This window comes from Emys orbicularis, chromosome 19 (genome assembly GCF_028017835.1).
Source record: "Emys orbicularis isolate rEmyOrb1 chromosome 19, rEmyOrb1.hap1, whole genome shotgun sequence".
NCBI lineage: Eukaryota > Metazoa > Chordata > Testudines > Emydidae > Emys > Emys orbicularis.
In genome coordinates, this window is record NC_088701.1 from 10290396 (window position 1) to 10304189 (window position 13794).

Consider the following 13794-nt stretch of genomic DNA (forward strand, 5'->3'; position numbering starts at 1 on the left):
CCACGCCATCCTCCAGATCATTAATGAAGATATTGAACAAAACCGGCCCCAGGACTGATCCTTGGGGCACTCCGCTTGAAACCGGCTGCCAACTAGACATGGAGCCATTGATCACTACCCGTTGAGCCCGATGATCTAGCCAGCTTTCTGTCCACCTTATAATCCATTCATCCAGCCCATACTTCTTTAACTTGCTGGCAAGAATACTGTGGGAGACCGTATCAAAAGCTTTGCTAAAGTCACATCCACTGCTTTCCCCTCATCCACAGAGTCAGTTATCTCCTCATAGAAGGCAATTAGGTTAGTCAGGCATGACTTGCCCTTGGTGAATCCATGCTGACTGTTCCTGATCACTTTCCTCTCCTCTAAGTGCTTCAGAATTGATGCCTTGAGGACCTGCTCCATGATTTTTCCAGGGACTGAGGTGAGGCTGACTGGCCTGTAGTTCCCCGGATCCTCCTTCCCTTTTTTAAAGATGGGCACTATATTAGCCTTTTCCCAGTCATCCGGGACCTCCCCCGATCACTATGAGTTTTCAAAGATAATGGCCAATGGCTCCGCAATTACATCCACCAACTCCTTTAGCACCCTCGGATGCAGCGCATCCAGCCCCATGGACTTGTGCTCGTCCAGTTTTTCTGTGTGGGCTGGCCTCCCCGGCTGCACTACAACTCCCCTGCTGTGCTGTCCCCCTTCACCCTGGGGCTGGGGGAACCCATGGGTGCTGCCCATGGGATCAGGGTGCAGCTGGTGTGACGTCCAGGACAGTGTTTCCATTTCAGGTGAGAACCCTCTGCCCCCAAACACCCAGCTCAGAAGGTGCCATCCTCTGGCGCATTCCCTGGGCAGCTGGAGGAATTTCTGTAGGACCCTGTCAGATTCCACAGGGCTTTCCCTGCAGGGCTGCGGGAGTGTCCGGTTCCACATGCTCCCTTGGCCTGGGGCCTGGTATTATCCCTTGTTTACAAGGCTGACATGTGGATGCCATCTAGGGCTGGGGTGGGGGAGAGCGGGGTAGGGCAGGGCAGCCTGGGGACCCTCTAGGGATGGGAGTGGGATGGCTCGGGGACGCTGCTGGGCTAGGGGATGGGAACAGGGCAGGGTGGACTGGGGGACCAGAGCACATGGTACATTAAGGACCCCCCCCTCCAGGTGCTCATGGGTCCTGTGACAGCAGGAGGTGGGGTGTTCAGTGCTAGTGAGCACACCCTGGTGCTGTGAGGAGAGGCCCAGGGGATGCTGGCTCCCCAGTGTGACCCCTCCCTCCTTGGCCTGTTCCCCTTGCAGTCCTGGGACGGTAGGAGATGGCGCGCTCCCTCTACCGCCTTCTGCTGGTCCCCACCTGCCTGCTGCTGAAGCTCTCCAAGCTCCTATACTGGCTGGCCGTGCATAGTGCCTCCTACCTGGTGGGGGCTGCCTACTGCCTGTGGGTGCTGTGGCTGGTGCTGACCCAGGGGCCGTGTCGGGCCTTCCGCTGGAGGATGCGAGAGATGCCACCACCATGCCTTACCGATGCCTCCTATGGGGAGCACCGCTACCTGCAGCTTAAGGTGCTGTGGGGTGTGTGTGGGGGGGGGAGGGGATGGGGGGGACAGTGGGGCTGGATCCTCCTGCAGAGTCTTGAGGGGCAGTGGCCTGCAGAGTCCAGGCTGCAGCTCTTACCCCTGTGATGGTTCTTGGGATGCCCAGGAATGAGTCACTTTGGAACCCCCGGCCTCCAGCCAGAGGAAGTCTTTGTGCTTAAGTGGGTGTCAGCTCCCTGCCACCTCCAGTCTGTTAGCCCCCAGGCAGCCCTTCCTTTGCCTTGCAGATTAACAATAGGTGCACCGCAGTCCCAGAGCCCCTGTGAAGCATTCCCCTGTAGTGCCTAGCCCCCGTCCACTGAACACGGAGACTTGGCAGGTCAGCTGTCCAAGGGACAGCGCACACCAGCTGGGATGGTTCAGCATCGTGTCTAACATCACAGGGCTGAGTTCCAGTTCGGGTGAGAACAGGCGTACAGGTCGTATCGAAGAGCGAGAGCTAAGAGCTAGCGAGCGAGGATGATGGAAATGGGAAGGTGACACAAGACAAAAGCGTAACACGATGCTTAGAGACTAAACTTCACTTATTTAACCATGTGTTCAATGCATATACACAACTCCTTCAATATCAGCCATCCCCCCCACCTGCAATGATTCTGAGGAGCGGGATGACATCGCCTTCCATTGGAAACCTCCCATGATGTCATTGCTGGGTAAACGCCATTAAGTGGTGTGCTCGGTGTAGTGAGTTTGTCAGGCTGTTGGAACCGTGAACCCTTTGCCTGCTGGTACCAGTGGGGCTCTGCCAGCCTCCTGCCCAGCTGTCCCCCATGGTTCTTGCTGACGTGGGGCAGTGGCACAGGGGAAGCTGGGGCAGGTGCTGCAGACAAGGCCAGTGTCTGGGATGAGACAAACGAGGGCAGAGGTGGGCAAACTACAGCCCGTGGGCCACATCCGGCCCGCGGGACAATCTTGCCCGGCCCCTGAGCTCCCGGCCGGGGAGGCTAGCCACTGGCCCCTCCCTCACTGTTCCCCCTGCCCCCCAGCCTCCGCTCACTGCGCCGCTGGCGCAATGCTCTGGGCAGCAGCGCAGCTGCAGAGCCGTGGCCTGACCTGGTGCTGTGGGCTGTGCGATGGCGTGGCTGGCTCCAGCCGGGTGGCGCAGCTGCCTGTCCTGGTGCTCTGGGTGGCGCTGCTGTAGCACTGCCAGCCACTGATGCTCCAGGCAGCGCCGTCAGGGAGCAGGGGGGGTTGGATAGAGGGCAGGGGAGTTTGGGGTGGTGGTCAGGGGGTGGGGAAAAGGGGGGTTGAATGGGGGCAGGGGTCCTGGGGGGGCAATCAGGAAGGAGGGGGGGTTGGATGGGGCGGCAGGGGGCAGTCAGGGGTGGGGGATCCGGGGGCAGTCAGGGAACGGGGGGGTTGGATGGGGCAGGAGTCCCGGGGCAGGGGGCAGGCCAGGCCTGGCTGTTTGGGGAGGCACAGCCTCTCCTAACCGGCCTTCCATACAATTTCGGAAACCCGATGTGGCCCTCAGGCCAAAAACGTTGCCCACCCCTGAATCAGGGGGACACCAGCTGCTAAGCCCAGCAGCCCCATTGGTCAGCAGAGGCGCTGGAGGTGCCGCCCAGCTCCTGCCATGGTGCAGCTGACCCCTGGGTGACTGGGCATGAACATTTCCTTCTCTCCCCTCCCCATCCTTGCAGAGCTCGGGGCTGCGTTTGCACTATGTCACAGCTGGCCAGGAGGGGGCGCAGCTCATGCTATGTCTGCACGGATTCCCCCAGAACTGGTAGGTCTCTCTGGCTACTCTTGGGTGGGAGGGGCCCCTGCTTCCCATGGCCTGTGAGGAGTTGGGGTGAGGGGGTGTTTATTACAGTCATGCGGGTCAGGGCCCCGTTGTGCTGGTGCTGTACTGACCAAGCAGCCCCGAGGAGCTGACAGCGCGATGGAGGCAGGACAGGGGAAGGGGCAGAACACACCAGTGGACACCGGTTCAAAGGCTGGCCCGGAAGGAGGGCTGCGTCCCCAGGGCAGGGCCTGCTCAGGAACCCTGAATTCTCTCCCCAGAGAGCTGAGCCCTGGAGGATGGTGCCACTGAGTAGCTGCATGTTCCTCCTGCAACGCCCCTTCCTCTCTGCGCGGAGGTGTGTCGCGCAATGCTGGGTGAGCTGTGCTGGGGGCGCTGGCTAGCACAGCTCAGGCTCCCGCGCTCAGCCCCGGCTCTGGGCAGCGCCCTGGCCAGGCAGCTGCGGAGGGGATGGGAGCAGGGAATGGCCCCGAGGTTTAGCTGGCGGGGACTCTCCCCCCACCCCCCGGCTCGGCAGGGTATCCCCTAGGCACTGATTGAGCTCAGGGCTGTGTGCATTGGCAGGTTTGCCTGGCGCTACCAGCTGCAGGAGTTCAAGAGGCAGTTCCGGGTGGTGGCGCTGGACCTGCGGGGCTATGGGGCTTCGGACGCCCCGCGCGGGAAGCAGCACTACCGGATGGAGGCCCTGCTGGAGGACGTGCATGGTGTCATCCAAGTGCTGGGCACCAAGGACCAGAAGGGTGAGGAGTGGCTGCTGGGCATGTGAGAATGGAGGCCTCCCCCTCTGTGCTTCAGCTGGGGAGGGTACGAGCTGCGAGGGAGCTGGCCCCTCTGGTGGAGGAGAGGAACCTCCCTGCTCAAGCTGTTCCCAGGCGCAGAGGGGCCTTTCCTTGAGACCCTGCTGCGCCCCCCTTTGCACTGTCACAGATGGCTCCCCCTTTGGATGAGTTGTGGGAGTGCCCAGCCTGAGCTGTTCCCGCAGAAGGGGCAGAGGGGTTCTCCTCCAGCCCCGACAACGGTGACCCCAGAGCACCACCGAGGTTGGGTGGGGCGCTGTGAAGCCTGGGATATGCCCCTGACCCCAAACCTTAGCATCTCCCTGGTTGGGCGCCACATAGCAGCAAGTGGGCAGAGCTTGGCTGCCGTGTGGCAGCGTGGCTGTGCTCTGCTGAGTCGGGAGTTCCATTTCTGGGGCGAGAATTGGATCAATGAGCAGGTGTGTCTACAGCAGAGACAGACGCTCAGTGTCCCATCCCACCTGCTTGCTTGCTTGGTCTGTCCAGGCTGTCCGAGCCTCTGGCTATTGCCCCAGTTGGGGAGCAGGGAGACAATGGAGGGGGGCAACTCTGTGGCAGGAGGGAGGTGCGGGGGGTAGGGCAACTCTGTGGGAGAAGTGGACATACCCTTGGCAGGGTAAGGTAGAGGGGGAGGCGGGTGGGGTGGGAGAGGCAGTGGTGGGGCACCCTGACTGTGGAAGTCCAGCTCTGTCCAGCGTCACTCTGCCCTGACAGTCGGTCTGCCTCGCTGTCTCTGCTTCCAGGCTTTACCAAATGCATCCTGGTGGGGCATGACTGGGGTGGCACCATCGCGTGGAAGTTCGCCATGAATCACCCCGACATGGTGGAGAAGCTCATTATCATGAATGCCACCGACCCGGCCGTGCTTAAAGGTGATGCTCTGACCTGCAGGGGTGCTGGGCTCCCCCCACGAGGGTCTGTGGCAGGTCCAGGGTGGAGGAGGCTGGTTCTTGCAGCACAGGCGGCTGTGGTGCCTGCCAGCAGCACGGAGGTTTCGACCAGGTGACAGTAGCACTCCTTGGGGTGGGGAGACGAAGGCTCTTGGGGTCTCTACATTGTGGCTGGGGCTCCCAACCTGTCCCGCCCCCCCACAGGGGCTGCAGGCTCTCCGAGCACCAGGCCAGCCCAAGCGAGCTCTGAAATGACGTCACTGGCACGTGCCGCGTGACTTTCGCTCCTGTCTCTGGTGGGAGCCCTGAGCGTTCCAGGGGGCACCGGGGTAGGAGGCCCTCCAGCCTCAGCATGTCAGTGTCTGCCTTTCTGCCCACCCGCTGCAGAGTACGTAGGAGGCCACCCCTGCCAGCTGCCGCGCTCCAGCTACATAGTCATGTTCCAGCTGCAGAGGCTGCCTGAGCTGCTCTTGTCTTTGGGTGACTTCCAGGTGGGAGCGGGGAGGTGGGAGCAGGGAGTGGGGCTAGTTGGCTGGGGGAGCTGGGGATCTGGGGAGGAGGGGGGTGGGTGAGGTGGGAGTGGGAAGTTGGGGGTGGGTGAGGTGGGAGCAGGGAGTGGGGCTAGTTGGCTGGGGGAGCTGGGGATCCGGGGAGGAGGGGGGTGGGTGAGGTGGGAGTGGGGAGTTGGGGGTGGGGGAGGTGGGAGCAGGGAGTGGGGCTAGTTGGCTGGGGGAGCTGGGGATCCGGGGAGGAGGGGGGTGGGTGAGGTGGGAGTGGGAAGTTGGGGGTGGGTGAGGTGGGAGCAGGGAGTGGGGCTAGTTGGCTGGGGGAGCTGGGGATCCGGGGAGGAGGGGGGTGGGTGAGGTGGGAGTGGGGAGTTGGGGGTGGGGGAGGTGGGAGCAGGGAGTGGGGCTAGTTGGCTGGGGGAGCTGGGGATCCGGGGAGGAGGGGGGTGGGAAGGGACCTGGCAGCCGTGGCTCAGCTTAATTAGGATTCCAAATGTGCCCATTTATAGAACTGCCCCTTCGCTCTCCCTGGGTGTAGCCACCTCTGGGGAGGGATGTGGCACCTGGTAACCACCCACTATGCAGCATGTTAGGGCTGAAGGGCAGGGTGGAATGGCCCCAGTGGGAGTTTAACCCTGACTTGGGAAAGCTGCCAGGGGATCGTTAATGACTGCAGACATTTACAGCTCTGGTGTGCAGCTCCTTCAGCGCCCCATACAGCCCTGCTGGGGTATTGGGATCGGCACTGACTCCTGAGGTGAGGGCCCAGCACCATTGGGGCCAGCACAGTGCAGGGGGAGAAAACCTGCCTACTGAGTGGTGACTGGCACTGCGTCCGGCACTCCCTTGCCTTTCAGCTTGGGGGGTAAAACAGAGGCCCTAACCCCACTGGCACTTGTTAAAGATCTTGGGTGCTTTTTGCAAGGGTGCTGGCCTGGCTGAATTCTAGGATTATACCCACCTAGGGAATTCAATTCTGTCCATCTCCCCACCCCGCTGCTTTCTTTTGGATGCACCAGTTGAGCTCCCTCTCCTCCTCCTGTCCCAGTGGCTAGGTTCCACCCCAGCAGTGGCTGCATGTCAGTGGTGGGTGGAAATCTAATCTACCATTTTTTGTGTGTGTATTAACCATGGCCCTGTAAGTCAGAGGGACAGTGGCTGCTTTGTAAACGGGAAACACCATGCTAATTAGGGACCATCCCGTTCCTAATGGCTGCAGTAATAAACTGCTGGTTAATTAGCAGGTGCGGAGGATAGAGATTAATGGGAAGGGGCTGGGAGTAGCTAGAAGGAGGGGCAGGAGTGACACCATGGAATTCATGCTGGATAAAGGTCGCTCCTACAGCAGGGTTGGGAAGGGGGAACTAGTCAGCCCTACATTAAATGGGGGAGAAGCTAGGAACCGGTAATGCAGCTAGAGAGCATGGGATTGGGGGATCCCAGCGAGCGGGGCGGGAATGAGTATCAATTAATTTGGCAGCTGATAATATCCCAACAGACCTGAAGTGAAGGGGGGAACAATGGGCGTGACCCTCCCAGGATGGGGCCACAGACTGTGTTGTGGGGGTGGAGGGGGGGCTGGGATAAAAGCTACTGACTGCCTTTGGGGCAGTAATTACTGGAACTGCTGCAGGAGCAGCTAAATAGCAATCCAATGACCTCTGCTTTGGAGGGAGCTGAGCTTTATACTAAAGGACCCTGGCCCTTTGGAGCAAGGTGCTTTGTTCTGGGCTGCCTAGAGCCAGACTTCAGGAGAAAGGTGGGAAAGTCAAACCCATGAAAGAAAATAATTAGCTGGTGGAACTCACTGCTATGGGAAGTCATTGAGGCCTGAACTTAGTGAGGTTCAAACTTAGTGATGATTCTCTGGGTAAGGAAGAGAGCCAGAGTTGTTAGGTTATGACCAAAACCAAAGGCAAAACACCATGTTGGCCAGGAGATCGACAGTCCTGCTTCAGAGCCTGGGAGGAGACCTTGTGGGGACTGGGGGTGAGTTCTTACCCCTTCCTCTCTAGCAGCTGGCACTAGCCCTGTCCGAGATGGGATCCTGGGCTAGATGGGGTGTGTGGCTGATCCAGGTTGGTGATGCCCATGTCCCCTCCTCCCCATCTGTGTCTGTCCTGTCCATGCCTGATCTGGAGGCAGGAGCTCAGCAGTGTGACCACCTCTCTCTACATCCTCCAGGACTCACTGAGGAGATGTATTTTAGGGTCCCTCGTTATTCTGGGATTCTCCCCTGGGATTCGGGATGCTCTGTCATGGGGAGGGTCAGGACTCGGCCCTCTCTACACACACTGTTTGGGCCACCACCGGGGAGACAGCCCTTGCTTGATCAAAGCCACGTGGGGGTAGGGTGACCAGACATCCCGATATTGTCCCTACAAATTGTCCCGATATCTGCCGGCAGCGCTTTTTTATTTTGCTCCCCCCATGTGTCCCAATTTTTTCTTTCCCTCACCTGGTCCCCCTAGGTGGGGGTTCTAGAGCAGTGCTTCTCAACGACCAGTGCTAGGACCAGCACCAGTCCCTGAGATCTCCCTGACACGTTTGGAAGACAGCAAGCTTGTTCCTGGTACGAAAAAGGTTGAGCAGCACTGTTCTAGGAGAAGCAGCATGAGCATGCGAGGGGCCCATTCTGGGATAGAGGAGACGGAATAGGTCAGTTTCCTCTGTGGAGGCCGTTGACTCCAGGCTAAGCCTGCAGGCTAGGAAGAATGGGGGGCAATTTTGGGGAGCACCCCACCTGTCCCAGTAGCCGGGCAGGGTCATCTCTGGGAGAGGGAGCCCCCATACGCCAGGCTTTTGACACTAGCTGGAACTCTCTTTCTGCATTTCATGGGGGCTCCCCATCCCTGCCGTGGGGAGCAGGCTCACCGGGCTCTGTAGGGAGCTAAGATTTGGGGCATGACAGTCTGTTGGCCAGGAGCCAGGCCCCCACCCCTTTGGCTTGCCAGGCTCCAGATCCGAGCCATCCCTGCGGAGGGATTAGGCTACCTGGCTCTGGATGGAGCATGATGGTTTGTCTGCCGGGAGCCGCTCACCAGGCCCCAGATCTGAGCTGTCCCTGACCCCGGCAATGTCTGTCCTGAGGCAGCTGTTGAAGGACACTTTGGGAGGCAGGAAGGGAGGAATCCAGAACCCTGAGCGGCGCCTGACGACACAGGAGCTGGAGGCCTACATGTTCAGCTTCTCCAAGCCCGGAGCGCTGACGCCACCCCTCGATTACTACAGGAACATGCTCAGGTAGGGCCCCTGCCCCTCCATGGAGCTCACCCCAGTGCAGCACACTGAACCCAGTGAGTTGCCCCTCTGATGCTGGGGAGCTGGGACGGGTGAGGGCACACGTGCTGGGCTGGGAGGAGCAGGAGGGGGAAGTGGCTGCTGCAGCCCCACTGGCTGCCCGAGCAGCCCTGCAGGGAATGAGTGGAGGGGCTAGTGGGTGGCAGCCCCGAGGCAGGGAAGGGATGTGCTGGGGCTTGCACAGGACTGTAGGATCCCATTCCACCCCGTGCTTCCCTGACACTGCCCAGAGCCAAGGGCCGGGGGATCTGTCTGCACTGGGAGCTGCGGCCCCTCTCTGCTCCCAGAACCAAATCTGTGGTGTAGTCGCCCCTGGCAGAGTCTGGTGCTGCCAGGCAGGGCCGGCTCCAGGGTTTTGGCCGCCCCAAGCAGCCAAAAAAAAAAGCCGCGATCGCCATCTGCGGCGGCAATTCGGTGGAAGGTCCTTCGCTCCGAGCGGGAGTGAGGGACCGTCCGCCGAATTGCCGCCGAATAGCTGGACCTGCTGCCCCACTCCGGAGTGGCCGCCCCAAGCACCTGCTTGCCAAGCTGGTGCCTGGAGCCGGCCCTGCTGCCAGGGGTAACTATGGGCATGTTGACACTACAAACTTAGGTTGACCTATGTTAGGTTGACTTACAGCCACCGCAGATTCGTATCCACACTACCCTCCTTACCAGCACGATTCCACCGACTTAAGTGGGGCAGTGCAGGAGGCTGAGAGCCAGGGCTCTCAGCTCTGTGCGTGGCTGCCCCCCACCCTTCCCTGGGCTCTCAACTCCCAGATACCCACTGCTGGGAGCCCTGATGCCCCTCCCCCCCACGGCTCCCCACGGGGAACTCCGCACCCAGAGCCTGGGCGGCTGCCAGGCTCCTGATGGGGAGCCAGGAACTGGGAGTCCGAGGGCAGCCGGGCTCTAGCTGGAGCCCTACACCCACCCCAGGGTGACAGCCTGAACTGTGAGCTGGGCTCTAAGAGGGAGCCGTGAAATTAACAAAAATGACATCCAATAGCTGATGTTGGATGACACGGACGCTGTGTCACCCTATCTACACTGACATAAGCCCTAAGCCTCTTGTGGAGGTGGAGTAGTTATGTCAGAGGAGTAGTGCACTTACATCAGCAGGAGCAAGGCTGTAGTGTTACTCCTGGGGAAATTCTGCGCCACTGCGTGTGCGCAGAATTCATGTTCCCTGCAGATTTCTTTGCTTCCCTGCAGAAAAATGATTTTCTGGCAGGGAAGCAAAGGGAAGCTCCAAGAGCAGTCACGCACCACTCCCTAGCTGCGCAGGTACATCATTTCAGGCATCCGGAGTAGCCAGTGGAGAGGTAAATCACCATAGGGCTGGGAACACCCCGGCCAGTGGCTCCTACCCTGAGCTGGGATTAGCTGCTAGTCCCGGCTGGGCTGGAGGCAGGAGGGGACGGGACTTCCTCTTCCCCTGCAAGGAGTGCTGGGGCTGTGTCAGACCCACCCCCAGAAACCTCCCTCAGCTGCAGGAAGCTCAGCATCCTCCCCTGCTTCCGGCCCCCATCGTTCCTAAACTGTGGGGACGGGGGGCAGTGTACAGGGAGCTGCTCTCCCATCCACTCAACCCCTGTGCATATGGACCTCCCATACCCAGACACCCCTGCCAAGCTTCACCCCGTACACCCAGAACCTCCATGCCCGAACCCCAACACCACTGAACCTCAACCCCTGCATCTGCAGCCCCCTGCACCCAGACCCCCTGCCTCCAATCACCCCCCACTGAGCTCTCTACACTCAAACCCCCATCCTGATGAGCCCCACCCCCTGCACCACCCTGAGCTCCCACATCCAGACCCCCAGGCCACTGACCCCCACCTAGCTGCACCCAGACCCCCGTGCTGGGCCCCAACCCCTTTCACCTGGAAGCCCCTGCAGAGTCCCATTGCACCCCCCCCAACGAGCCTCTGTGCATCAGATTCCCTCATACCTAGACCCCACACTGAGCTGCCTGCATCCAGATTGTCCCACACAGAATCCAAAACCCCAACACTGAGCCCCTCCACACTTTGATCCTCCCTGGTTGAGCCTGCCTACCCCAGACCTGGTGTGCCTGGTGCAGAGGGCCAGGGCCCCAGTGTGTTTCTGGAGTAGGCCCAGGCCTTGTGCTGTGTCAGGATTGGGTGCAGCCTCACCACTGAGTCTGTGTTCCTGGGGGTGGGGGTGGGGAGGCTGTAGGGTGATCTCCCATCTTCGTACAGCCATCGGCCTGTGCTCCCCACTGCCATGCTGGAGCCTCTGCATTTATTTATTGACAAATAAAACTTGCAGAATTAATTTTTTGGTGCAGAATGCCCTCAGGAGTAGTAGGGTGGACACTGATATAGCTAGGTCGATGTAAGGCAGCTTACGTCTACCTAACTGTGTAGTGTAGACCAGGCCTTAGTCAGGTGCTGCCAGGCCTGTGAGTGGCAAGACAAACCCCCAGGCTCTCGCTGGGGTAGCAGGTCTAACTATGGAGTTCTGGGAAGGAAGGTGCAGTCAGGCAGCTGCCCCAGAGGCTGTGCCACCCCCCATCAGCACTAAGGTAACCTGAATGCCCTCCCCCGTATTCCGCTTACCCTCCTGTCTTTGCCCACCATCCCTGTGCTGTGAGGGGGCTCTGTGCCCACTGCCCCGGGCAAGTGGTCACCTCTCTCTCCCCCTCCCTGCAGCAGGAGCTCCATGCAGTGCAAGGACGTGCTGGTGCCCACGCTGGTGATCTGGGGGGAGAAGGACGTGTACCTGGAGGCTGGGATGATCCCCCTCCTGGAGCAGTATGTGCGCAAGCGCTGCCGCGTGCGGCGCATCCCAGAGGCCAGCCACTTTGTCAGCGAGGACCAGCCCGACAAGGTCAATCAGCTGATCTGGAGCTTCCTGCGGGAGAGTGACTGAGCGGGGCTGGTGCCATGCCTGGGCCCCATTTACTGGCTTGGGTGTGGCAAGGCAGGGACCTGATCCTGGCAAACCAGCCCCGGACCCTCCACTGGGCCAAGCCCCCCTCCTCCCCCCCGCACTAATTGGTCTTGTGCCTGGGGTACCATCCCTCCAGCAGCAGGTCACCCCTCCAGATCCTGCCTGAGCCCTCCTGCAGAGAGGAGCCCTGAACTCCCAGACGTATAGGTAGGGCCCTACCAAATTCACGGTCCATTTTGGTCAATTTCAGAGTCATAGGATTTAAAAAAAAAAAAAATTCATGATTTCAGCTATTTGCATCAGGGTGTTGTAACTGTATGGGTCCTGACCCAAAAGGGAGTTGTCGGAGGGTTGCAAGGTTATTGTGTGTGGGGTTGCGGTACTGCTATCCTTCCTATTGGGCTGTTGCTGCCGACGGCGCTGCCTTCAGAGCTGGGCAGCTGGCGAGCAGCAGCTGCTGGCCAGGAGCCCAGCTCTGAAGGCAGAGCTGCCGTCAGCAGTAGCACAGAAGGATGGGATGGTATTGCCACCCTTACTTCTGTGCTGCTCCCTGCAGAGCTGGGCCCTCAGTCAGCAGCCGCCACTCTCCAGCCGCCCGACTCTGAAGGCAGCAGCACAGAAATAAGGGTGGCAGGGTCTGGTATTGCCACCCTTACTTCTGCGCTGCTGCAGGTGGGGCACTGCCTTAAGAGCTGGGCGCCCGGCCAACGGCTGCCTCTCTCCGGCCACCCAGCTCTGAAGACAGCGCAGAAGGAAGGGTGGCAATACAGTTTTAATCTGGAATCGCCCTGAATATGGACATTGGACTAGAACCCCGTGGACTAATTCTGAAAGAACTCTTTGCAACTACAAAGCTCACCATCTCTACTCTGAATTTAATCTCAAGAACTGTACTCGTGTCTGATCTTTTATGCTGATCTTTTAACCAATTCCCTCTCTCTTTTCTTTTAATACATTTTAGTGTAGTTTAGAAGAATTGGCTGGAAGGGTGTATTTGGGTAAGATCTGGAATATTCATTAACCCGGGAGGTAATGTATCTGATTCTTTAGGATTGGTAGAACTTTCTGATATGATGAATAAGATTTTCATTGATCCTCCTCCTATTTGACTTGGGTGTCTGGGTGGAGGCCTGAGGCTGGGTTGCTTTAAGGGAACTGTGCTGTTAGTTTCTGGGTAACCAGTGGGGTACAACAGAAGCTGTTTTGCGCTGACTTGGTAAATCTAAGTATTGGAATATCCACCAGCTTTGGGGATTGTCTGCCCCATTCTTTGTAGCTCACCTTAATTGAGTGACCTCAGTGCAGGCTCCCCTGGGACTCTGGTCACAATGGTCTTTAGCTCTGTTGTTCCTGGCAGGTGGGAGCCCCTGCTCAGTGCCTGGAGCCAGGGTTTCACTGCAGTGGTGCCGGGGCGGTGGGGGGAGCTTAGCGCTGACCTCGCTAGAAAGGATGGCTGGGGGCAAGCAGCTCTTTTCTGCTGTGGATTCCCCACACTTACCGTTCCCCTTAGTGACTCCCTGTGCTCTGCTCACCATGCATATGGCTGGAGCTCAGGGTGCCTCTCTGCCAGGGATGGGCCCCTTAGCGCCTGGACTGTAAATCCATTTGCAGAGGGTAGTGGCCCGTGGATAGAAAGTGCTGCCTTATGGTCCCAGTGCTCTGAGTGTGTTTAATAAATGACATTTGGGACAGAAACCTCCCTGGTGTGGGCTGTTCACCAGCCGGCAGGTGTGGCCGGCCTTGGACAAGGGATCTGCACCTCGGGAAGCGTCCCAGGACTAGTCAGAGATCTGTGTTTACTGTGTGAGTTAGGGCTGCCCTGAACGTGCCTGTGTGGGGCTGTGCTTCCTCCCCCCTCCCCGCCCCAGGCTGCCCCTGCTTGCAGAGAGGCTGCAGTTCCCAGCTGGGATTGCTGACGGCCAGGGATCTGGTAAATGGGCGTGTGGATGCCTCTGGGGCTGACTGGGTAAGTAGGGGGCAGCAGCCCAGCTTACAGCCACTGACCTCTTACAGCATGTACTTGTAGAGGTAAAGCTGTGCCTGCTTCCTCCCAAGTGGCTGGCGGGGGAC

The 13794-nt window shown here is 59.4% G+C and overlaps 1 protein-coding gene across 1 annotated transcript; it reads left to right on the plus strand.

Annotated features, from left to right (window-relative positions):
• The first annotated feature begins 1304 nt into the window (after nucleotides 1-1304).
• LOC135891983 (epoxide hydrolase 3-like) lies at nucleotides 1305-11703 on the plus strand. Its single transcript, XM_065419666.1, has 7 exons — nucleotides 1305-1550; nucleotides 3227-3312; nucleotides 3895-4052; nucleotides 4871-4999; nucleotides 5405-5508; nucleotides 8618-8766; nucleotides 11484-11703. The coding sequence occupies exons 1-7, from the start codon at nucleotides 1305-1307 to the stop codon at nucleotides 11701-11703; spliced, it is 1092 nt and encodes a 363-aa protein (XP_065275738.1).
• Nucleotides 11704-13794: the final 2091 nt, after the last annotated feature.

What these genes read in the sequence shown, in the direction of transcription:
- LOC135891983 (XM_065419666.1), top strand. Translation starts at nt 1,305, where the DNA reads ATGGCGCGCTCCCTCTACCGCCTTCTGCTGGTCCCCACCTGCCTGCTG. An exon ending in ACCGCTACCTGCAGCTTAAG is followed by an intron (nt 1,551 to 3,226) that starts GTGCTGTGGGGT and finishes CCATCCTTGCAG; the next exon opens with AGCTCGGGGCTGCGTTTGCA. An exon ending in CACGGATTCCCCCAGAACTG is followed by an intron (nt 3,313 to 3,894) that starts GTAGGTCTCTCT and finishes GTGCATTGGCAG; the next exon opens with GTTTGCCTGGCGCTACCAGC.